Source organism: Bubalus bubalis, chromosome 14, assembly GCF_019923935.1.
Source record: "Bubalus bubalis isolate 160015118507 breed Murrah chromosome 14, NDDB_SH_1, whole genome shotgun sequence".
Taxonomy (NCBI): domain Eukaryota; kingdom Metazoa; phylum Chordata; class Mammalia; order Artiodactyla; family Bovidae; genus Bubalus; species Bubalus bubalis.
Window position 1 is genome coordinate 30,891,466 of NC_059170.1, and position 25,129 is coordinate 30,916,594.

Genomic DNA, 25,129 nt, shown 5'->3' on the forward strand with positions numbered 1-25,129 from the left:
TCATCTTGTTGGTTGATGTCTCACAAAATAAAGGTGGTGGTTATTATATCCCCGTTTTGTACACACAGAGTATGACACGCCTCTATATTAAAGGACTTGCCTGAGACACATGCAGTTAAGTCCAGCTACAATAAATGCTCCAGGTCAGGGCCTCAGACAGCCATAGCTGAGTCCAAGCATCCCCAAAATAAAAAAAATACCAAATGTATGACAGCACAGTTATGTGTGAGCATGGGCTGATTAGACATTAGTCCATCGAGATGTCTTATTTAAGAGGAATAAGTGGCAGAGTGGCACTTATTCTCAGTGGCACTCAGTGCCACTGAGTGGCAGAGGCAGAACCAGACCCAGGCTGCTGGCTCCCAAGCCCTTCCCACTGTATGGTGAGGCCTTCCTCAGATGACAAGGACTTGATCTGTGGGGGTCCACCAGGGCTGGGAGGACACAAACCTGAGACATTACTCCATCCCTGGGGCTCCTGGGGAAGGGGCTACGCTCCTTTGTTCTGATTCATCCCCTCCTCAGCACAGAGGGCTTGAGTGCCAGCAGGGAGGGCAGAGGTTGACATGGTCGTCTTCTGGATGGGGAACCTGATGCCAGGGGGCTGAAGGGAATCACTCACAACTTAGCCTTCGAGCGAGTCCAGCCAGAATACGGCCTCCAACTGCCCGCCTGGAGCCACCTTCACTCACCCACTCCCTCCACGTGAGAAACCTACCCCACCTATCCAAACACACACGTTAGCTGGACACATACACAAGCTGAATGCTGGAGGAATGCCCTCTACTCAGTGGGTAGAAAACATCTCCATCAGAAAAATATCCAAACAAGGGATAACCTGCTCAAAAGTTAGAAAGCTAAAAGTCAGAGAGTTCTTGAACTTTAACCCTTTGAAACTAAACAATTACTCAGAAGTGTCAACTTCTGTGTGTGTGTGATTAATGGACTAGGCATTTCTAGTCTTTTTTGAGCTGGAGAATATCCAAGCTAATGAGCTAGTTACTTGGTTAATTGAATGACCTCCTGACTACATGGTAGATATTGGGGGTCATCAGACAGGACTTCTTAACTTGAACCTGGCAGGACAGATGTGGGGAGGCCCAGAGAGTCTGGAGGCACTGAGGAGACGGTGGGAACCAGGGTGGCAGGAGGAGTCCAGAGAGGGAGTGGACCCGGGCTGAACCTTTAAAACCAAGTGGTCCTAGAAGGGTGGGATTAAAGCCCAGGCCAAGGTCTAGGAAAGCTGGTGTTTAGGCCACTTAGAAAGTTGAGCCTCCTCAGCTCAGGAGAGGGTGGGGGAGGCAGCTGGCTCCAGCAGCTGCTGACTCACTCCAGCCCTCGGGACAAAACACTTGATCTCAGAGCCAGGCTCCTCAGCTGCACCTCCCTGCCCTCTCTCCAGCCCTCCTGGTTGGGCTGGACCACGAGCTAATTATGGCCTGTGTGGGGCTTTGAAACACTCAGCTTTCAGTCAGAGATGAGCCTGTGATTATCACACTGGAGGCTGGAGCACCTGTGACTCAAGAGATGGAGATGGGCCGTGCAATCTTCCATCTTGAAGGAGCCCCGTGGCCCTGATCCTGCGATTCCAGCCCGGCCATCCTGGAGGGAGTGCAGAGCTCACCCAGCACACAGAGGGGCTGTGAAGGCTGGGTCAGCTGGTCGTGGACAAGGATCCTTGCATTTCCAGACTGCTGGTTCTCACAGGCCTTGCCTTGTGACCCCCACAGAGCGAGGGAGCAGTTCTCATTGTGAGGCTGGGTAAACGCTAATCAGTTTCATAAGGGCATACTTGCTTCTTTCGTTCCCTGTGTTGGAAGGTGAGCTTGAATGAATCAGCTTGTCAGCAATCACCCAGCTGACAAGCAGCCAGGCTGGGCTCGTGACTCAAGTTTCTCCTTCTTCTTTCTCTTTTAACTTTTTCTTTTCTTTTTATTTGGCTGTATTGGGTCTTAGCTGTGGCACACAGTTGTGGATCTTTTGTTGCAGTGCACAGATTCTCTCGTTGTGGTGCCTGGACCCAGTGCAGCTCACAGGCTTAGTTGGTCTGTGGCACATGAGATCTTAGTTTCCCTGACCAAGGATCAAACCCACATCTCCTGCATTGAAAGGCAGATTATAACCACTGGGCAACCAGGGAAGTCCCTCTTTTAACTTTTTATTATATAAAAGTTCAGATGTTCACAAAAGCAGAGGAAAAAGTAAAATGAACTTCTGTGTGCCTGTCACCGGCTTCGTCATTTACCTACCCAAGGCCAGTCTTGTTTCATTTGTGTCCCCTTCTACATGGATTATGTGATAAATTCCAGATATCGCATCATTTTGTCCCTAAATATTTCAATAGGAGTCTCTAAAAGACTCAGACTAAGAGATTCAGGTCTCTTGATTTCTAGCCTAGTGCTCTTTTCATGTGACTTATTCAAGAATCAAGGGCTTCCCAGGTGACGCAGTGGTATAGAATCTGCTTGCCAATGCAGGAGAAGCAGGAGACATGGGTTTGATCCCTGGGTCAGGAAGATACCCTGGAGATGGGAATGACAACCCACTCCAGTCTTCTTGCCTGGAAAATCCCATGGACAGAGGAGCCTGGCATGGAATTGCAGAGTCAGATGTGATTGAGCACACACAAAAACATCCAAATACAAGAATCATGCATTAAGCTGAGTGAAATGAATGGATGGATGAACAGCAGAAGTCCATCTTTATTCTTTTCAAGAATAAGTTAGTTGCTAAAGTTTTAAAGTGATCTTTTTAGAAGACCAGGACACCAAAAGAGAGCTTCAAACTATGGATCTTCAAGTCAGGCGGCAGCAGCCTGCAAGTTCTGGCCAGGAATTGACTGTGAGCTGATTTTCTACCCCTGCTTCATCACTGACAAGCCATAGAGCCTTCATTTTCTCTGTGAGCTGGGAATGACATGTGAATTAGGGGCAAACATGGCCTGTTAAGGAAAGCACTTTCAAATTCATAAACTTCTTGATACCCATTATCACAATTATTATCCAAATGGCCCAGAAAGACACTGAGACTTGAGTCTCCCTGGCTTCCTTCTTTAACTCCTTACCTTGCCCCCTGAATTCTGCCTGTCACTCTCTGTGCTGATTCCTTTGGGGTTTATTCCTTCCCAGATCAATGGCAATGATGACAGTGGCGTGATTTCTGGGAACTGGAGCGGTAGCTACACTGGTGGCCGGGATCCTAGGAACTGGAATGGCAGCGTGGAAATCCTCAAGGAGTGGCAAAGATCTGGCTTCAGGCCTGTCCGATACGGCCAGTGCTGGGTCTTTGCTGGAACCCTCAACACAGGTATTCTGGATGAGGTGTGCCTTTGCTGGATGGGTGGGCAGCAGTGGGGTGCCCCCAGTTACTGTCTCCACTGCACCTTGAGTCCTTAGACTGCTCTTGACTTGCAGTGTTGCGATGTTTGGGGATTCCCTCCCGAGTGATCACCAACTTCAACTCAGCTCATGACACAGACCAAAACCTCAGTGTGGATGTCTACTACGACCCCTTGGGACAGCCCATGGACAAAGGCAGTGATAGCGTGTGGTGAGTATCTGATCCTTTCTGAGCACCAATCCGAGCAGCTTCTCCTTAGCTCTCCCCAGCTCCTGGGACCAGCTCCAAACAGGAATCAGGAGGCAAGTACCATGTCAACACATGGTTTAGAATGGAAATGCTGTCATATCTTGGCCTTTTGGCTAAGATTAAGTGTAGAATGGAAATGCCGAAGCTAGCAAGACCCAAAATAACCCTTCTCAGAGTTCTGCAAATGCTGATGGTCCATTTTATCTTGCCACCAGATGAAGGCTCTGATACCAGTGAAAAATAGGATTCCTGGGCTCTGTGAAACTGCCCTGAATTTATAGGGGCCCCTAGACCCTATGATATTTTAGAAGAGAAACATTGAAATCATTGATTTTCTAGTAAGAAGAATAATGTATGTCATTTCGGGCAACCCATGTGACTTAACGGGCTTTCTTAAAGAAAAGTGACATATTTTCTCATATATATATATACACATTTTCTTTGTACCTTGATTGATAGAATAAAATGTTAGCTTATTCTGGATTTCAACTGAAAATAAGAAACTTTATTTGTAACTGGAAATATATATTTCTAAACCATAAATATGACATGTGCATATATGTGTGTAATATATAATACATGCCAACTGAAAGTAGGTTATCTAAAACTTACAGGCAAAAAAAAATAAAAATAAAACTTACAGACGTATGTCTATAACTTTGTATAGCTGCTTATATACATAAAATAGATATTGTTACAGCTATTTAAGGTTATACCATATGACAAGTTATTACCAGATGGCAACTGAAAATAATTGTCTATATGTGTATATACACATAGATGTCTATGTATATAAAGTACTACATGCATATGTCAATAATCCATTGTTTGAATTATATTATATGAAAATAATTATGTCTATATGTGTATATACACATAGATGTCTACGTATATAAAGAACTACATGCATATGTCAATAATTCATTGTTTGAATCCTCAAAGGATATACATATAATAATCATTCACATGCATATACATGGCTAGATAACTTAATAACAGATGTCATCTTTTTTCCAAATGTTCAACTTTGAGATAGTCTGCATAAAAAATTCTTTATTGCTTATTATTCCCAGAATAAGTAGATGCAACTTTACTGAAATGTATTTAGGGTAACTAATAGAATAAAGTCAATGGAATATTAAAATTAACAGAAAGAGATATTAAAACAAATAAACAACAGCCCACACCAATAATGGCACTGAATACTGTAAGCATACCCTCCCCTCTGAAGGGAGGGAAGCGTATGTAATTCACCCAAGGTCACATGGATGCTAGGGTTTAACGGGGGAGAAAAAGTTTATTTCAGATGTTTTTCCTTAATCTACACACACATAATGTTCTCTCTAGTGATGCTGCTACTTACAGTGAGGTTTTGTTTTCCAACTTCTCATAAATGAATGTCTTTTCTTCTCCCTGTTTTTTCCTTTTGTTATTGTATCCCAAATCCCATTGCAACCTTTTCTGATCCTTGGGACAATGCCATTCCTGGCTTTGTCTTCCTTTAGAAAAAGAGATGCTTGTTCCAACAAGATGACTGATTTTGGGGAAAGGGTGGTCCCCTTAGACTTAACCCTTCTGTGATTATCCTGCACACTAGGAACTGCAGAGGGGTCAGAAAGCATAAGGCTCAGTCCTTCTGCTGAGAGCATTTCTGGTGCTGTTAGCGGACAAAAAGTGGGGAGGCCATTAGAGGCTATTTAGTGATGCAGTCAGAGAAGGCAATGGCACCCCACTCCAGTACTCTTGCCTGGAAAATCCCATGGATGGAGGAGCCTGGTGGGCTGCAGTCCATGGGGTCGCTAAGGGTCGGACACGACTGAGCGGCTTCACCTTGACTTTTCACTTTCATGCATTGGAGAAGAAAATGGCAACCCACTCTAGTGTTCTTGCCTGGAGAATCCCAGGGACAGGGGAGCCTGGTGGGCTGCTGTCTATGACTGAAGCGGCTCAGCAGCAGCAGCAGCAGTGATGCAGTGTGCCAGACAGTTAGTACTGTGGGAACTCAGGGAGGGAGCCATCAAGGAAGACCTCCTGGGAACAGAAAGTTGGGGCCTTTGAGCTGAATTTGGAATTAGACCTGAGATCTCTTGGTTACTGGTTCATGCTACACATTAGCTTCATAATTTATTCTAAATATAATCACCTTGGGGCAAGTCTGGACCCCTGGAGACATTCTCTACTGTCATTTCTGTTGGCTTCGCTCTAGAGTGTCAGGCCGTAAAACTCTGATTTTTCCTGGGGATCCCTCATCAGAACCCTCCTCAGAAAGCAGTGGGTGCTGAGGATTCCCCCTCCTCCCCCTTCCCTGCTAACTGTGGGTGGGGAACCAGCACTGGATGGTGTGTACACAGGGATTTCTGAACCACAGTTCCAGTCCCACCACCATCTAGCTCTAGAACTTGTATAAGCCACTTCATCTTTCTGGCCCCCAGTTTCCCCATCAGTGAAATGTAAATGTTGGCTTGGAACTAGATGTTCACCTAAGCCTCTTTAACTTTTTGATTCTGTGAATCTTCAGCTCACCCTACTTTTTGAGTTAGAGCTACACCTCCCAAGAGTCACTTCAAAGTGGTTCCTGCCAGGGGTTGGAGGGAATTAGCTCACAAGTCATTTTATGCCTGGAGTGAAATTACTAACCTATTTTTTCCCCTTGCCTATTATTAAAAGGACAGTTTGAGTTTGGACAGAAATTCTTCGATCTGAATCTGTATGTTGCAAATGTTAAAAGCTTTTAGAACCTTGTTCAGATTTGCCTAAAGTAATAGAATGTAAGGATCAAGTGAGGTTAAGCACCTGAGAATGCTTAATAATAAAAACAGCAGCAACAATAATTTGCTGAGCAATTGTGCTTCAGGTCCCTTTCTGAATGCCTGCGTGTACTCTTCAGAAACAATGAAGTAGGCGCTATTGTGAACACCCCATTTTACAGCTGAGGAACCTGAGACATAGTGTCTTTCATTCAAGGGCAGATAACTTGGAAACGGTGGAGCCTGGATTTGAACCCAGGTCACTTTGTAAACTATGAAGGACCAGAGAGATGCCAAAGAATGTTATCACTATTCCTGACTGATGTTTGAGAAATCTGACTGCATAACTTGAGATTTTCCAGAATAGGGGTTGGAACAGTGGCTGGACACCAACCACCTGAAGAATCTGGGTTCTTTGGTTCACACTTAAGTGGCAAATGAAAATTTTCTATGACACTAGATGCTATCTCAGGATTCAGTGGGGAGAAACGATTTGCCCAAAGTAGAACTGAAATAGTGTCCAAGCTAGAGGTGGACACAGGTGTCTGTCAGTAGGACTATTCCAGGTCAAAGAGCTTTAAGATCTCTGAGGGATCTTAGAGAGGGACCCACTTATCTCATACCTGAGAAACCAGAGGCCCAGGGAGAAGCACTGGTAAACAACTGGAGACATTTGGGTGCTCTCAATAAGTGTCTAACTTTATGTAAGTTCCTTAACCTTCTGTACCTCAGTTTCCTGTCTGTAAAATGAAGGGCTAGGTCAGGGGACCTCAGCAATTTCTTCTAGAGCTCTCTTTGAATCACATTATAGCATCCAGTGGGGTCCGTTTTCTTCTAAGCCATTCTGCTCATGCCAGTGGTTTGACTTAAAAGGCACAAGGCTCCGGAGTTTTCACTTCTTTGGAGTCGGGACACTCTGGGAAAAGCTTCTTTGCTACGGCTCCCCTCTGTACCACTGTGAAGGAGGTCTCTGAAGCCTGCAAACAAATGTTTTAGAAAAGTTTGGCCAACATTATCTTAATCTTGACATTTCTGGCTTGTTTTCCTGGTTCATTTGACTTGATCCCCCAGTTTCTCAAGTCACTGATTTGACTCTATTTGTAGCCTTTACAGAGCTCCGAGGTGGAAGCCAAATGGTGATTGCCCATTCTTGTGGTCAGGGTAGTGGAGTCGGTCAGTACTGGAGAAGAACTGTCGTAACCCACACCCTTACATGAGCCCTAACTCCTAAAGCATCTATCTCTCTGTGGCCACCAGTCTCCACTACTAGTTAGCCAGTCCCCAAAGTACCTGGAGCAGCTTGCTTAGACCCACAGCAAGTAAACCAAGGCTGCAAGAGTGGCAGGGCTCCAGAACAATTCAATTCAGAGAGCATGATGCATGAATTTCATGTCAGACCCCGCACTGGACACTGGGCAGCAAGCGGAGTGAGATACGTGAGCCTCACTTGAGGAGTTTCCCGCTGCACAGGAAGCTGGGCAATTGTGGAACAGAAGTTAAATCAGAGACAGCATAGAGGTAGGGTTGGCACTCTCTGAATGTGTTCAGTTCAGTTCAGTCGCTCAGTTGTGTCCAACTCTTTGTGACCCCATGGACTGCATCACGCCAGGCTTCCCTGTCCATCACCAACTCCTGGAGTTTGCCCAAACTCATATCCATTGAGTTGGTGATGCCATCCAACCATCTCATCCTCTGTTGTTCCCTTCTCCTCCTGCCTTCAATCTTTCCCAGCATCAGGGTCTTTTCATATGAGTCAGCTCTTCATATCAGGTGGCCTAAGTATTGGAGTTTCAGCTTCAACATCAGTCCTTCCAATGAACACTTAGAACTAATCTCCTTTAGGATGGTCTGGTTGGATCTCCTTGCAGTCCAAGGGACACTCAAGAGTCTTCTCCAATACCACAGTTCAAAAGCATCAATTCTTTGGCACTCAGCTCTCTTTAGAGTCCAACTCTCACATCCATGCACGACTACTGCAAAAAACCATAGCCTTGACTAGATGGACCTTCTTGGCAAAGTAATGTCTCTGCTTTTTAATATGCTGTCTAGGTTGGTCATAACTTTCCTTCCAAGGAGTAAGCATCTTTTAATTTCATGGCTGCAGTCACCATCTGCAGTGATTTTGGAACCCAAAAAAGCAAAGTCAGACACTGTTTCCACTGTTTCCCCCTCTATTTGCCGTGAAGTGATGGGACTGGATGACATGATCTTAGTTTTCTGAATGTTGAGCTTTAAGCCAACTTTTTCACTCTCCTCTTTCACTTTCTTCAAGAGGCTCTTTAGTTCTTCTTCACTTTCTGCCATAAGGGTGGTGTCATCTGCATATCTGAGGTTATTGATGTTTCTCCCTGCAATCTTGATTCCATCTTGTGCTTCCTTCAGCCCAGCATTTCTCATGATTACTCTGTATATAAGTTAAATAAGCAGGGTGACAATATACAGCCTTGACATACTCCTTTTCCTATTTGGAACCAGTGTGTTGTTTCATGTCTAGTTCTAACTGTTACTTCTTGACCTGTATACAGATTCCTCAGGAAGCAGGTCAGGTGGTCTGGTTTTCCCATCTCTTTCAGAATTTTCCACAGTTTGTGGTGATCCACACAGTCAAAGGCTTTGGCATAGTCAATAAAGCAGAAGTAAATGTTTTTCTGGAACTCTCTTGCTTTTTCAATGATCCAGCAGATGTTGGCAATTTGATCTCTGGTTCCTCTGCCTTTTATAAAACCACCTTGAACATCAGGAAGTTCACGGTTCACATATTACTGAGGCCTGGCTTGGAGAATTTTGAGCATTACTTTACTAGTGTGTGAGATGAGTACAACCGTGCAGTAGTTTGAAGATTCTTTGGCATTACCTTTCTTTGGGATTGGAATGAAAACTGACCTTTTCCAGTCCTGTGGCCACTGCTGAGTTTTCCAAATTTGCTGGCATATTGAGTGCAGCACTTTCACAGCATCCTCTTTCAGGATTTGAAATAGCTCAACTGGAATTTCATCACCTCCACTAGCTTTGTTCGTAGTGATGCTTCCTAAGGCCCACTTGACCTCACATTCCAGGATGTCTGGCTCTAGGTGAGTGATCACACCATCGTGATTATCTGGGTCATGAAGATCTTTTTTGTACAGTTCTTCTGTGTATTCTTGCCACCTCTTCTTAATATCTTCTGCTTCTGTTAGGTCCATACCATTTCTGTCCTTTATCGAACCCATCTTTGCATGAAATGTTCCCTTGGTATCTCTAATTTTCTTGAGTATGTTAGGACAAGGTTTTTGGAAGGAGTTAGTATCTGAACTGAATTTGGAAAGATGAATAAGCTTTTATCAGCGTAAGAGGTGGAAATTTGGGTCACTTCTAGAGAGGGTCCTCTGACCCCATGAATTCAAAGGTCAGCATAACTCAGTTGCTGTCTCTAGGGATAGTGGTTTAGAAACTTCAAAGGTTGAATTAGAATTTATTTGAATGGAGGAGCAAGGAGGGGCAGAGATCAGCTTCTTGTAAAATAAATGCTTCAGTCTGCGCTTCTATGCGCTGTTACTGGGGAAACCCTCAAGGCAGGAGCGGAGCCCAAAGTTGGGAGGTGGGAAAGAGCGTGGCACACAACCAGAAACAAACCAGCACATGCTTGATGATGCACTTGAAAGGCACATACATCCAAGTAAGTGTGAGCAAAGGTCTGGCTTTCAAACAAGGGAGGAACCAGGATGTGCTTGTTATCTACTTTGTCTTAAATTCTTGCCTTGCAAATAAATATTCAAACGTAGCTACTCACCTGTATATCTTTACCAACTCACCCTTCTCCTGAGATTCTCTGCCAGAAACAAAATGAATCTGAAATTTGGTGTCCTTACTGTTTTCTCTTCCTCTCTTGTCCTCTCATCCTTCTAAGATCATCTTCCCACACTCCTCCTGCTTTCTCCTGGGTAAAATATAACCGATTTTAAGGGCCCAAAAAAGATTTTGTGGGTCTGCCTGGAGATAATTTTTATGATGACTTTTTTCCCCTACAACTGTAGGAAATCTCACAAAACATATAAAGAAGTAAAAATCATCTATAATTCTATTGTTCACATACTTTAAATATTTGATAGTTTTCTATGCAATCTTTTATGAGTTGTTGTTTTTATAGAATTGGGATCATGCATTTTATAAGACTTGGGCACAAGACAGAGCATGTAATAGACACATCCTGCTTTTCCCCATACTTGGAAACCAACCACTTCATAGTTTTAAATCATGTGTTTTTGACTAAACAGGGTATTATGAACATTTTACCAATGTCATTAATCTTCAAAAATAAGATTTTAAATGTATTATATTCCATTGAATGTTAAGCCATTATCTCTTTTCCCACTATAATGGTATACTGTTTCCTATTCCTTATGTTACCTATCTATTCCCCCTTTTTTTCCTACTTTAACACTGTAACAGGCATTGTTACATGGAAATCTTGAGCATGTTAGTGATTAGTCCTATGAGAAAGATTCCTAGAAATGGAAAACCTAGAAAAAGAAAACCTATATCCTAGGTTAGAGAATGAACATTTTAAATGCTTATGAACCTATTGCTATTGCCTTCCAGAAATTTTGTAATGATTTTGTAATGTTTCATTACAGTAGTGAGTAAGGGATTGCTCTCTTCCCATTCCTATCATTGGTTGACTTTTTTTCATTATCTGTTCACCTCTCATGGCCTTATCCCTTCTGTCTTGTTTTAGAACTGACTTTTTAGCTCTTCCCCTTTCCCCTGGAGAATCTAGCAGGGTCATAGTGCACCTGATAAGTACTTAGGAAGCACTTCTAACTCCTGACAACTGTATAGTGTAGAACTCTGGATCTGGTCCCTGCGGAAAGACTTGCAAGTTTCATTTTACAACATGTAAGATGCAAACAGTTTTTCCTGATTATAAAACAATAAAAAATTAATTAATGAGAGTCATAGTAATATAGCTACCCAAAGAAAACGCTAATAATATTATGAGTTAGAGCCTTCCAGACATTCATGCTGTTTATACTCACACACATCAGATGTATGTGTGTTGAGTAATCATTACCCAAATGGGACCAAATTAAATGGTCTGTTTTATAACATTTAATATCTTCCTGTATCAATAAATTAAAATTTAAAGAGAATGTTTGGTAGTTAAAAGCATGGACATTGCAGCCCTTCTGCCTGGGTTAAAATCCCATTCTGCCTATTTACTGACTTTGAGACCTTGAACAAGTCACTTCACTTCTCTATGCCTCAGTTTCCAAAATTGTTGAAAGAGGATAACACTTATTCTTATCTTCCTTTATAAGAACACTGTGAAGATTAAGATATAACACAGACACTTAGTATTATTCTGTGTTGATACTTAACTGTGTTAGCCATTAGTGTTTATATAATATATGTATTTTAAAATACTCATTTATTTTGTAATTAGAGGTTCCCAGGTGGCGCTAGTGGTAAAGAACTGCCTGCCAATGCAGAAGACTTCAGAGATGTGGGTTCAATCCCTGGGTTGGAAAAATCCCCTGGAGGAGGGCATAGCAACACACTCCAGTACTCTTGCCTGGAAAATCCCATGGACAGAAGAGCCTGGCGGGCTAAACTCCATGGGATCACACAGAGTCAGACACGACTGAAACAACTTAACACACATATTTTGTAATTACAGAATTATAGAAGTAATAAGTAATTTTCATTATAGAAAATGAAAACATTGCAGAAATAAATAATGTACAACTTAGTTCATATGCACTGAAATCTGTCCATATGCATAATACTTACACCAAACCATTACTTAAACTGTGGTTATCTAAGATAATGGAATTATGGGGGACTTCCACTACTTTTTTTATGATGACTTTTTTTTCATAATTGTAAGAAATCTCAATAATATATATTTTCTAAATCAAAATAGGTTCATCATATCAGTATATATTTTTATAAGCTTATGCATACACATACACGCTCTTGTAATTTTTCTTACTTGGTGATATAATTTAGACATCTTTCTATATAAATGCTAGATTGATTTTGCTCATTCTTTTGGACAGCTGCATGATATTCTGTTGGATGGTTATGTCACAATTTATCTAACCATCTCCTTATTGGTAAACTTTTCCTCCATTATTTTTGCTATTACAAACAATGTTTTAGTAAACATTTTTCTGTGTACATCCATGTGCATGAATGTGAGGGTTTTTATAGGAGAAATTTCTAGAAGAGGAATTACTGGTTCAGTGGGTATGTAGATTTTTAAAGGTTTTTCACACTGATTACCAAATTGCCTTTCACAAATGTCATACACATTTAAACTCCCACCAGTAGCATATGACAGTGCTTGTTTTCCCACACAGCAATGGGTATCATCCTATGCCTTCATCTTTGTCAGTCTCATAGGTATGATAATATCTCTTTGTCATTTTAATGTTTTATTGGAGGATAAATGCTCTACAATGTTATCTTGTTTTCTGCCATACAACAACACAAATCAGCCTTAATTTTCTTTTCATTGTGGTGGAGTTAAAACTATTTTCATATGTTTAGTGATCGTTTTTATTGCTTATGAAAATTGCCTGCTCATTGTCCATTATTGGCATGCTTGACTTCTTCTGTGTCTTGTTGTTGTTTAGTTCCTAACTTTTTTGTAACACCAAGGACTGCAGCCAACCAGATTCCTCCGTCCATGGGATTTCCCAGGCAAGAATACTGGAGTGGGTTGCCATTTCCTTCTCCAGGGGATCTTTCTTACCCAGGAATCAAACCTGTGTCTCCTGCATTGCAGATAGGAGAATCTGGCTTTATCACTGAGCCACCTGGGAACAGGTTCTTTTGTATCTTATTGATTTGTAAATACTTTATAATATTCATTATAGTAAGTGTCTAGTATACATGTTGCATATATTTTCCCTTTTTTATTGATTTTTTCAACCTTTTTTCCTCTCTTTTCTTCAGACTGGATAATTTATACTGATCTGTCTTCAAGTTTACTCTTTCCTCTGTTATCTCTATTCTGCTAGTAAGCCATCCATTGAATTAATTTCAGGTCTTTTTTCCAGTTAACATTTTCCATTTGGTTCTTTTTCTATATTTTCTATTTTTTTGCTAAGAGGTTCCCTCTTTTCATTTGTTATGAGCATATTTTCCTTTATTCCATTGATCATAATTATCATAACTGCTTTAAAGTTTTATTCTTTATTTATTCTAACATCTGGATTATCTAAGGGTTAATTTCTGTTGATTGTCTTTTGCTTTGAGGATAAGTGACATTTTTCTGGTTCTTTGGATGTTCATTAACTGGTGTTTGTATCCTGGTCATTGGCTGTCTTGATTCTGCATTTTGTCTTAGGAGCCTACCTGGGGTAGACTCAAACTGCAAACTCTGTCTCACCTGTGGTAGGCAGCAGCTCAAGTTTCAGTTCATTCTTAAAACTTTTATCTGGACTGTTTGTGGTTTGCCTTGTATATGCCTAGCTCAGGGGTCACCCAGAAGCTTAGGCGGAGTTAATATACAAATCTAGGTTCCGCTTTCTGACTCTCCTTTCCAAGACTTCTGCCACACTCTCTAGTGATTCTAGTTAACCCAGGGTTTGTTTCTTAACTCCTCAGGTCAGAAAGATGTGGACTGTCTGTTGGAATTTTTACTGCCCTGCTCTGTACATCTACTGCAGCTTGTCCTTAGGAGCAAGGTCACCAAAGCACAACTTCCTCCATGCTAGTCTCTTCCTCAAAGTTTTGACACCCTTCCAAAATCCTCCTACTCTGTCTACTCTCTGATAGTTATCTTTTGTCAGTTTGTTGTTTTTGCACAAGAGACTATCCATTCATTATGAGTTTATTCTTCCATGCTGGAAACAGAACGATAGTCTCCTTGTTTACTTGGTATATGAAAGCTTAATATTTTTACCTAGTCATATGTATCATTCTGAAGTTGGTTCTCTGCTTAAAACTATCTTTTCGACCTCATGAATATTAAAAAAAATGTTTTTCAAGTTGAATAGAACTTGAATTTATGTCAGACTTACATTTTCTTCCAAGTTGGACCCAACACTGCCAATGCTAATGTAGTTGTTGTGGGATTGGAGAGGAGGAGAATAGAGGGCAGAATAAAGAATGAAGAAAGCTTTGGATAATTGTTTACACCTGGCGAGGGAGGGGACCAATGACTGAGAACATGCAGATTGGGACATGGGGGGCTCCACTGATGAATATTTTAGGGCTGGCGTGTGCATTCTTCTATCCAGACCTCAACTGCAGGGCTCTGTGGTTCTTAGCCAACCTGTTACTCTTGCTGCACCCCATTCATTTTCACCCCACATGAAATACAGTAGTGTACCCCAACAGGATGCACAAGAGAAAGCTGTGTGGGTTTGCTCGCTGGGTCTTGGCTCCAACCTAGATCCACTCTGCTCCTCAGAAAGGCAGGAGAACATGGTGATTTCGGAGTTAGGCATACCTCAGGCCACACTTTGACCTTGCATTGTTAGCTGCTTGGCTTCTCTGAGCCTCAGTTTCCCCTTTTATGAGATGAGCATAAAAAGAGTACCCCCTTAACCGTGCTGTGAGAATTTAAGGAGACGGTGCTCGCGGAGGTCTAGCACAACAGCTGGCCCAGAGCAAACTCACTTGAGTGCGAGGGCGCTGCACTGTCAGGTCAGAGGTATGGCGCTTCGCCATTCCTCTGCTGAGCGGCCTTGGCCACGCTCTGCAACGTGTGGTTCTGTCTGCAGGAATTTCCACGTCTGGAATGAAGCCTGGTTTGTGCGGCCTGACCTGGGCCCTTCGTACAATGGATGGCAGGTTCTGGACGCCACCCCTCAGGAGAGAAGCCAAGGTAACCAATCCTCTGTCAGCCTGCTGGTGTCCCCCTTCTCTGGGTTTGGCTCTAAGTCATGACCTCTCAATCTTTACAATGGTGGGAAGTGGCACAGCAAGATCACCTAAATCTTCTCTGCCTTTGGGGGCACAGAGAGGGATTAAAACAAAAGTATTTTCAAAGTAGATTTTCCTCTTAATTGGCTTGGTTCAGGCTGCTGTTTAAATGACTGACATCCCTGCTCCCGCACAACTGCTGCAAAGGCCCTGGCCCATGCCCGGCAATAGGGAAGGGAACTGTCCCCTGCCAACAGTGATTCTCCCACACAGCCTCTAGTAGCCCATCCCTCCCAGCACAGAAACCTTCCGTTTCCCTTTGCCTTGGGACTTAGCCCAGATTCCCTGGCTCAGCTCCAGGCCTCTCTGCTCATGGCCCCCAGCACCCCTCTCACCTTCTGGGTGTCCCCCGCCAGGCTGAGCTCTCCTTCTCGCAGGCTGGCCCTTCCCCCCCACTGATGGCCACTCTCCCATCAGATCTCGGGTGTTGGGCTTTCCAGGAACCTTTTTCCTCATCCCTCCCCTGATCTCCAGAGCATTCTTGTCCATTATCTTCATTTTCAGTTGTTTCTTTCAAAGTTAAAAAATTATAAAAGTCATATACGCATGGTTAAGAAGGGTTAAAAAAAATTCAAATTGTTCCAAAAGGATTTACAATGAAAATGAAGTCTTACCCCCCTCCCTTGCTGCGACATCTGTACCAGAAGCAATGAGATTCGGGGAACTTGGGTGTAAGGAGGGTAACTTCCAGATATTTTCTAGGCCACTATTCAAACTTCTCACTGCAACTCATTGGTGGTTATGAAATCAAGTTAATGAGTTGTGACCATTGTTTTAAGAAATGAAATAGAATAGCATGGAAAGAAGTGAGGAAAGGAAAGAAAAAGAAACTATCAGAGTGTATTGGACATTAAGAATAAGAATTTTCCTGTGGAATTTTTGTTTCAGGACCATATATGTGCCATGATGTAAAATCTTATTTCTATAGATCATGGTAAAAAAAAAAAAAAAGCTGAAAGTCACTGTCACTGTTTCAGGTTTATAAAAGTGTGTGTGTTTGTTTTATAAACACAAATGGAATAATATTCTTCTATTCTGCTGTAACTTACTTTTTCATCTGGGCACTTCACGAAGGAAACTGTATCTGTGTATCTATACCTGTATCTACATCTATGTCCTTCCATCCACCCATCCATCTATGAATCTATCTACCTATCTGTCCATCTCTCTATGTATCCACCCACCTACCTACCTAGCTGTCTGAGCTAGCTATGCTGAGTGCTCAAGAAGGGAGGTGATGGTCAGGGCTTGGGAGCCCAAAGAAGCAGGACATCTCTGTAGGCTGGGTTTGCAGAGAAGTCTTCCAAAATAGGGGGGTGATTTGGGAAGAATGATTTGCAGAGTAGAAAAGAGGCAGCCCTGAGCACAAGACAGTCAGACTTTCCTCTTTAGGAAACAGACTGAGGGCGGGGAGTTAGCACCAATTATACACCTACAGAATGCGGGAGTGGGCCATCTTCTGTGGAGCTGGAGTCTGACCAGAGTGCTATTGCACAAGATAACGGTAGCCCCAGAGGGTCCTGCTGAGTGCCCAAGAGGAGAGCAGACAGTCAGGGTTGAAGGAGTTTGCGGTAGAGGCAGGGGAGCTGGGCGGTGGGGAGGGCCCCCAGAGGAGCAGGCCATGAGGCGGGCTGTTGCAAAGGGGCCTGGCTTTGGCACACATCCAACCTCTGCACCCTGGCCCCCAGGGGTGTTCCAGTGCGGCCCTGCTTCGGTGATCGCTATCCGAGAGGGTAATGTGGACTGGGACTTCGACATGCCCTTCATCTTTGCGGAGGTCAATGCCGACCGCATCACATGGATCTACGAGTCGAATGGTGCCTTGAAGAAGAATTCCTCAGACACTCACAGCGTCGGCAAGTACATCAGTACCAAGGCGGTGGGCAGCAACTCTCGCATGGATGTCACCGAAAAGTACAAGTATCCAGAAGGTAGGAGGGGCTTGGATGGGCTGTGCCACCCAGGGCCTGACGGTGGGAAGACAGCTTTGAGGCGGGAGAAGGAAAACTTGCTCATGCTCCTCCCACTTTCTCAGCCAGCTGTGCCTGAATATTAGGATTGCTCCCTGGCATCTAATGCCCAGTTCCCCAGACTGTTTCCTGTGGGGACAAAACCATCAGGAGCAGACACAGTGCCAGCAGAAATGCGCTGAAGGACTCAGGCAGCTGTCAGTCTAGCTCGTCTCCAGCTGTGTCCCTTTGCCAATTGCACCATTAGGATGATAGCACCATGATTGAACATCACAGGGAGAAACATGGCCCCCACAGAAGACCCCCTAGGGGTCTCTGTCAGTCCACTCCCCTTGCCTCTAAGAAGCGCAAGCAGGAAACATCCTCTGAAAAAAGAAATGGACAGTCCCCAGAGACATGGGGACTGCTTTGTCTGCTTCAGTGGGCTCCCTGAAAGCCAGATGATGTGCGGACACCTCCTACACCATGAGGACAATGCCCGAGTCCCTGAAATCGTCAACATCCACTTGAGTGCTGATCCCCCTAAAATCACCTAGAAGCTGGTAGGAGGCCGAGTTTAGCACAAATTACGTGTGTTTCTCTGTTTCAGAAGTTGCTTTCAGTGTTAGCAAATTAATATCTCTGAGGAATCTCAATAGTGACAAAATTCTACATTTGAAGGTGATGTTCATTTTAGAAATAGGCCAAAGTGAATTAATGCTTGCTCCAGCAGGCCAGTCACTCCTTAATAGGATCGACATGTCACTCTAAACGCTTTGGAAGAGTTGCTTTAGAGGGTCCTCACTGCTGGTTCTGAGGTGTCAAGAAAAGTGCTCTCAAGAAGGTACCCATGTGCACCCTAAAGTAAACCCCACAGTTCGGTGGCCTGGATGGCTGCTGCTGCTGGCTGCCGTATACAAAAGAGGAGAGCTGAGCAGGGGGGTAGGCTCCAAGTCCAGGTGGATGAGCTGCTGGGTGTGGGTCCTTTGGAGGCATCAGAGTAATAAGATTGGTGCTTTCCATTAGACCCCAGTGTACCTCTGCGGCCCATTCCTCCCACTGGGGTCAGATGGCCTTTCTCTCAGTCAGAAAACATGTACTGAGACCTCCCCGAGTGCCCATTCATGCTCAATTCCAGGAGGCCAGGAAGCACCCTGCAGATGGGTGCCTGCCCCTCCAGAGCTCACAGGCTGGGGGTCAGGCTTGAGTGTGGCAAGCATTCTCAACAGTGTTCTGATGTAGAAACCATGGCAGGGGCCAAGGAACTGATAACCCCGGGCAGGAGGTGAACTCTGCCCTACCCCTTATAGCTGTGCAACCTCAAGCACGATTCTTAGCATCTCTGATCCCTCACTTCCTCACCTGTAAAATGAGAAGAGCAAGGCCTCTCTTCAATGGGATTTAAATGAGCTAGTGTATAGAAAGTATCAAGGGCAGTGCCTGGCCCATAGTGAGGACTTAATAAATAGTGATGATTTTTATCAACTTGAACATCTGCAGCCTCATCGGAATGACCTCCCAAAGTGACTTTTAAAACGCACTGCCTATACAGTTGTGTGATTCTGTGGGGCCCCTTATCTGAGTGTTACACCTTAATTCCACTTCTTGGGGGCTCTGGCTGTCCCAGCCAAACCTCCTGAGCAATGAGGAGGGGCCACAGCCAGGTGGAGGGATCCCCGCCAGACCCCTGGCAATGCCCCAGCCCTTGTGTGACAGCAGGACTGATCACCCCACCTGTTGTTGCTCAGTCTCCTTTACCTAATGATGCTTGTGTCTGATAGCCGCAGGGAGGAAAAGCCCATAAAATGGGTTGCTAAGCATTTGCGCAACAGCAACACCAAAGGAAAAAACAGTAGCAGGAAGCTTAGTCTTGAGTAAGCCTGGCAGGTGACCTATATAGGTATCTAGGCTCTGAGCCTCATTGTGCAAACGCAACTGCTTCGAGGTTCTGGGCACAGAGGCTCAGCTCCCTGCTCAGCCGTCAGACCTGGGTGTGGATTTACAACTCGGCTAGAGAATGGGAAGGCACCAAAAGGAACCCAGCCCACCAGGAGTGATCAACTCGGGTAATTTGGCTGCCTGCCTTCTTTTCAGTAGGGTGTGTGGGAGGAACTACTAGACTTCAGGTCTAGATTTCTGGGGACTGGCCCTCTTTCCACCCCTAATTCTCAGATTACCAACTGCTTGGACCAGACACTCCTCCTCTGTAGGACCTTAACTCTAACGTGATGTGCTTAGATGTCTTTGGGGTCTCTGCCAATTGTTACATGTAACTTATAGGAAAGATTTCACTAAATGATAAAGTGCTTCTAATAAGTCATCTTAAAATTTCACAGGTTTGTAGGGGACGTTAGGGGCAGAAGGGTAAACATGGTCATTCTTCTTTGAGTATCTCTGTCCATGTTACTGGAAAGTGAATATCTTCTCCTCGTTAGTGGATCTATCTTCCAGTCAAGGCAAGGAGACTTATGTGCACTGTGTGGTCTACCCTGGCTCAGAGGCTTGGAGTTGGTTATCAGCTCTTAGTGTCCCAAGAGCCATGGTTTCTTGGCCATGATCTTGGCCACTTTCTGGGGACTGTTTATAGTATCACATTCAGCAGCACCCACAACAAAGGCTGAACCCATCCTGTGGTTCAGCCTTTGTGTTTTTGAAACCTGAACTCTCTCAACAATTTAAACTAGTCATAACCTGGAACCATACCAACTGTGGGAAGTTCTTGTTAACTGACCTAGACAGAAGTTCCACTCTCTAATTCTCAAAGCATCATTAGAAATAAAGCAGAATAACATGATAAAGTGGTTTGGAATTTTTTTCAGTGAGGTAATTCTAAATCATAGTTTTCTCACTTATGAACTCATTCTAATCTTTTTAAACTCAGACTTGTTATTTTTTAAATTATCAGTTTGTTCTTTGGGCTTCCCTGGTGGCTCAGATGTTAAAGAATCTGCCTGCAATGCAGGAGACCCGGGTTCAATCTCTGGGTCAGGAAGATCCTCTGAAGAAAAGAACGGATACCCACTCCAGTATTCTTGCCTGGAGAATTCCATAGACAGAGGGGCCTGGTGGGCTACAGTCCATGGTTGCAAAGAGTCAGACATGACTGAGCGACTAACACGCACTTTGTTCTTTAAGTCTCACAAAGGAGCTTTTATTAAAAGAAAGGAGGGAAGGAGGAAGGATTGGAGGGAAGGAGGGAGGGAGAGATGGAGAGAGTGAAGGAAGGAAGGGATCTAACCTAATTAACCTAAGCAAAATATCAAGCTATGTATTTTATGCAGCTTTCCCTACAGCTCGATGGAAATTTGAGCTGATTGGAAGAGCTGGGCTGTGAGCCTCATGTTAAGGAGAATGAAATGGAGATCTGAGGGAGGTCAGACACTTGCTTGGAGGTCAGACATATGTTAAGGAGGCTGAAATGGAGACCTGGAGGAGGTCAGACACTTGCTTGGATTAGAATCATTGCGCAAGCAGCAGAACCAGTGTTAGTTCCAGGCCACCTTTCCAGGCAGGGCACTGTTCTTTGTTCACGTTGCCAACGCATCTCTGAGATACTTCTCTCTTTTCCCACCACACAGGTTCCAGCCAGGAAAGACAAGTATTTGAAAAGGCTTTGAGGAAACTTAAACCCAGCATGTCATTTAGCGCAACATCTGCAAGCAGCCTGGCAAGAGAGGAACGGGAGCCTAGCATCTCTGGGAAGTTCAAGGTCGCTGGTGTACTGACAGTGGGCAAAGAAGTCAACCTGATCCTAATGCTCAAAAACCTAACAAGTGATACAAAGACAGTAACAGTGAATATGACAGCCTGGACCATCGTCTACAACGGCACACTTGTTCACGAGGTGTGGAAGGACTCTGTCACTAAATCCCTGAATCCCGAAGAAGGTAATTCAACCTGTAGGCTGCTGGGATGCCACACACTCATGGTAGCTGGTATTCTCTTGGGGTTGGAGAGCTCCTATTGGAACTAAATCAACTGAGTAAGGAAGGAAACAGCACAGGGTGAGCAGTACAAGTGGGGGTGGTGCCAACCAAAATACTTTCATGCCCCGGAGGAGAAAGGAAGAGGACTTTGGCAGTTAAAGACAAACCACAATACCCCTTACATACCATTTTGCCCAGTGTGCAGAGTGCTCCTTATATACCCTTATGTACTATCACATTTGACCTTCTACAAGAACAGATTTCAGCATTCCTCTTACAGAGCCAGAAACTGAGGCTTGGAGAGATTGTGATTCACTTAAAAGATTAAGTGTCATAGCTAGTAGGTGGCAATGCCAGATCCTGGTCCTGGAATTCCTGATGTGAAATCCAGTGCCACCACCCATTTTCTCGGTTTTACCGCTGCGACCCCTTCCCCTTTGCAGCCCCCGCCCTACCTTACCCCCATCCCACAATGAATCACTTTCCCGGTTTGACCCTAGAAGGGTTGCAATATACCACGAGGGCTTGAATTCCCACCAGTGTTCCCCCACAGCTGCCAGTGGGTGGGTGAAGTTCCTTGATTTCCAGTGACAGTGATGGGTTTTCTTGGAGGCCTGAGCTTCTGGGAGGAAGAGTGAGTTGGTTCTCCTGGGTAGCACAGATGGGAGGGGAACAAGGTGGAGCAGAGAAAGGCTGGGGCTGTGGAAGGATTAGCAGGCAGGTGTGCCCAAGATGGCAAAATCCTTCAAGCTGTTATGGAAAGTCTAGACGTACAAAGCAGATTAATAAGGGTGGGGTGGCTATTTGCTTCACATAAGGAACTAATAAAAACTGATTACTTATACAGCCCATCTTGAAAAAATTTTGTCTGCAGAGAAACTGAGAGCTATCACACCTGTCAGAGGCAGCATCCCCTAGCAACCTGTCTTCTGGCAGAACTGAGCAGAAATCTTCCCTATAACAAAAGCACCCGGCTGGCTATTATTTACCTTCAAAGCTCAAGGGAAGAGCTATTTTTGTAGGCCAAAAATAATTTATGTGAGGGAAATGCTTTTTAAAAAAGCTGTACTTCTGCAAGAAGCAACAGAGTTAAATGGGAAGGCAGGAGAAAACAGGCAAAATGGTCTTGGAGTCCTGACGTCATCACCTACTCTCTGGATGACTCTGTTAAGTCTCCCTCCTTTCCTGAGCCTCAGGGTTCACTGTTCAAGGGAGCTGGACCAGCTGATGCCAGGGCTGTCTCCATATTTGGGGCAGGCTGGGTAAATCCCTCCAGTGCTAAAAACAGAGACAGCTCCCTCCTTACAGCCTCACCTCAAGGACTGTGTGACCTGTAGGTGCCGGGCACCCCCCAACCACCTAGCATGACTGCATGAGGGAGGGGGAGAGCACCCAGAGGCAGGCGAGCCCCCCGCCGCCCTGCTTGCCCATTGAGTCCGAGAGGGGCCTTGAAGCTTGAGAAACGGAGAAACACTGGGGAAGGCCTTTCCATCTGAGGGGACCTTGTGACTCAGAGCATGGAGGTGGTAAGGCACCTGTGTTGTCAAAAGGACCAAGAGAACTGTGGGAAGGAACATTCTTTTGAGGAAGAGAGTGACACAGGGCCATACTGAGGGGTCTGAACCTTATTCCTGGGGCAGCAAGGGACCACAGGAGATTTTTCAGGTGACACAGAAGAAGAGTGACATGATCTGGGGGGAAAGTGCTTCTAAAGCCCACCTGACTGGTGCGTGTGGGTGACTTAGAAGCAGGAGAGACCAGAAGTAGGGTGGTGGTTCCAATGCTGTTGCAACAGGATCCCAGGCTATATGGTCACCTGAGAGGACCAAGCTCTTATGTAGACAGCCCCTGGCTTCCCTTGCTAGTTATTATCATGCTATCATCATTACTGTTTTCTTTATTGGGCAATGAGTTAATACTCATATTCTTCCCTGCCCCTTAGATGGAAGTTTGCCCTCTGATATTTACCAGGACATGGAGGAAGTCTGAGCCCCCGCGAGCTCCTCCTCCTGGAATCCACCCAGCCAGCCAACATCCTGGTCCCAGGGCCCCCACTCTGCAGCTGGTGTGGAGCAGGCCGGTGTTCCCCCAGGGCCCGGAAGGGAGGATTCAGGCAAGCTGAATCCTCCAGGTGCTCCCAGCCAGCCCACTCTGACGCAGCTTGGCATCAGCTTTTAAGGTTTCAGAAGCCAACCCCACCTCTCACGCTGCTCCCTGGTTTCTTCTTCCAGAAATAGAGCACCCTGTAAAGATCACATATGCTCAGTACGAGAAGTACCTGAAGGCAGACAACATGATCCGGACCACAGCCGTGTGCCAAGTCACCGATGAGCCTGAGGTGGTGGTGGAGAGGGACATCATCCTGGACAACCCCACCCTGACCCTTGAGGTAAAGGGATGCTGAAGGGGTGCTGCTCCATGCTAGCCCAGCCCTCCCCGACCACAGGGAAAGCCCTCTCTGCCGACGGGCCAAGCACAGTGCCCAGCTCGGCTCCAGCCTCTGCCAAAAGGATCAGCCAAGAGTTCTGCTCAGAGCAGTGTCCTTGGGAAATCCCAGTGGTCCAGTGGTTAGGACTCCATGCTGTCACTGCCGAGGGTGCAGGTTCAATCCCCAGTCAGGGAACTAAGATCCTGCCAGTGGCGCAGCACAGCATGTCCTTGCTCCCTCTCTGGAAGGATCCATGGGCACGTTGCCCTGCAGCTTCTTTGGCTGCAGCTCTAGACCCACTGGGGATACCAGCTGAGGAGCAGCTGGAGGGCTCTTCAGCTCACTTGCTTTGAACATCTGCTGTGTCCTGGGCTGTGCTAGGCTCAGGAATCACAGAAGACCTCAAGGGCTGGGTCCTGCCTTCAGGGAACCCACAGCCCAGCCCCCAGACACATTTGTAGAGCAAATCAGAAATGGGCATAACTCACATGCATCTCCTGACTCTAGACCCCAGAGTTACAGAAGTGTAGACTCTTAGAAACCTGGTCTCAAGCTTTCATGCCCTTCCATTTCACACGTAAGTAAACTGAGACCCAGAGAGAAAAGAATTGCCAAATACTGCCAGAGCAAAGGCTAGACCTCAAGGCCCTTCCCAGGACATCTGGCCAGTCAATACCCAGCAGCAGCATCTTCCCAGTAGTTGACAATGAGGATGCCTCATTTTTTTGGCAGCAGGCTCTGCTCCCAGGCTGCCTCTCAGGAATGCAGGCATGTGGTCTCTCACAGGTCTGTGGGAGGCACTTGTAGCCACTCTGTCCCTTCCTCAGCACTGGTGCTGGAAGTACGGGGCTGACTCCAAGCCTGTCCCTACCCACACCAACCTCAGCCCAGGGTGGAGGCAGCCAGAGCCAGACAGCACAAATCTAGGGATGAGGGGCTGACAGGCAAGGAGAGGCAGATGAGTGGACGAGGAAGATGGGGTCTTCCCTTGGGACCCCATAGACAGCTTCATGGGTCAGACTTCTCACAAGTCTACAGCACCATCTGCCCCAGCAGTCTAGACAGCAATTGCCTTATTTGTTTTTGTTGTTCCATCACAATGTCTCTAGCATCCCTAGCCCCAGATTTCTAGAGTAACTCGTGACTGCCCTCATCCCACTCTCCCTAAGCTACACCCCAGCTTCAAGGATTCCTGATGTCAGACAGAAGGCAGGAGGACCCAGGGCCTGCTCCTTGACACTAGCCTGAAATAGAGCTCTCTGGTTAACTGTCCTGGTTAGTCTGGGTTGTGCTTCAGAATGGGGGCCAGAGTGATCCATCATCTCCAAGGTTAGGGAGAGGGAGCCACCCCTGTTCTAGGCCCATCACAGAGGTTGTAAAACAGAAAGAGGCCCCTCCACGAGCAGGACCAAGCAGAGCTTCTGGGCTCCAGGCTTGCCTTCTTTTCCACCCAGCAAGTTTTCATCCATGATTGTAGAAGCCTCCCCTGTTTCCTAGGGTGTTTCCAAGAAATGAAACATTCTGAGTGAAAGTTATCAGTGTTTGATAAAGTTAGTTTCTCCACCATTATATTCC

The 25,129-nt window shown here is 45.2% G+C and overlaps 1 protein-coding gene across 1 annotated transcript in view; it reads left to right on the top strand.

The window, feature by feature from the left end:
- TGM3 (transglutaminase 3) overlaps positions 1-25,129 on the top strand; it is a 42,781-nt gene that overhangs the window by 15,103 nt on the left and 2,549 nt on the right. Inside the window, exons 6-11 of the mRNA XM_025263938.2 lie at positions 3,129-3,306; positions 3,414-3,549; positions 15,050-15,153; positions 16,940-17,182; positions 20,779-21,087; positions 23,358-23,515. Of these exons, the coding sequence (XP_025119723.2) occupies positions 3,129-3,306; positions 3,414-3,549; positions 15,050-15,153; positions 16,940-17,182; positions 20,779-21,087; positions 23,358-23,515 (1,128 nt within the window). The remainder of the gene's footprint in view (positions 1-3,128; positions 3,307-3,413; positions 3,550-15,049; positions 15,154-16,939; positions 17,183-20,778; positions 21,088-23,357; positions 23,516-25,129) is intronic.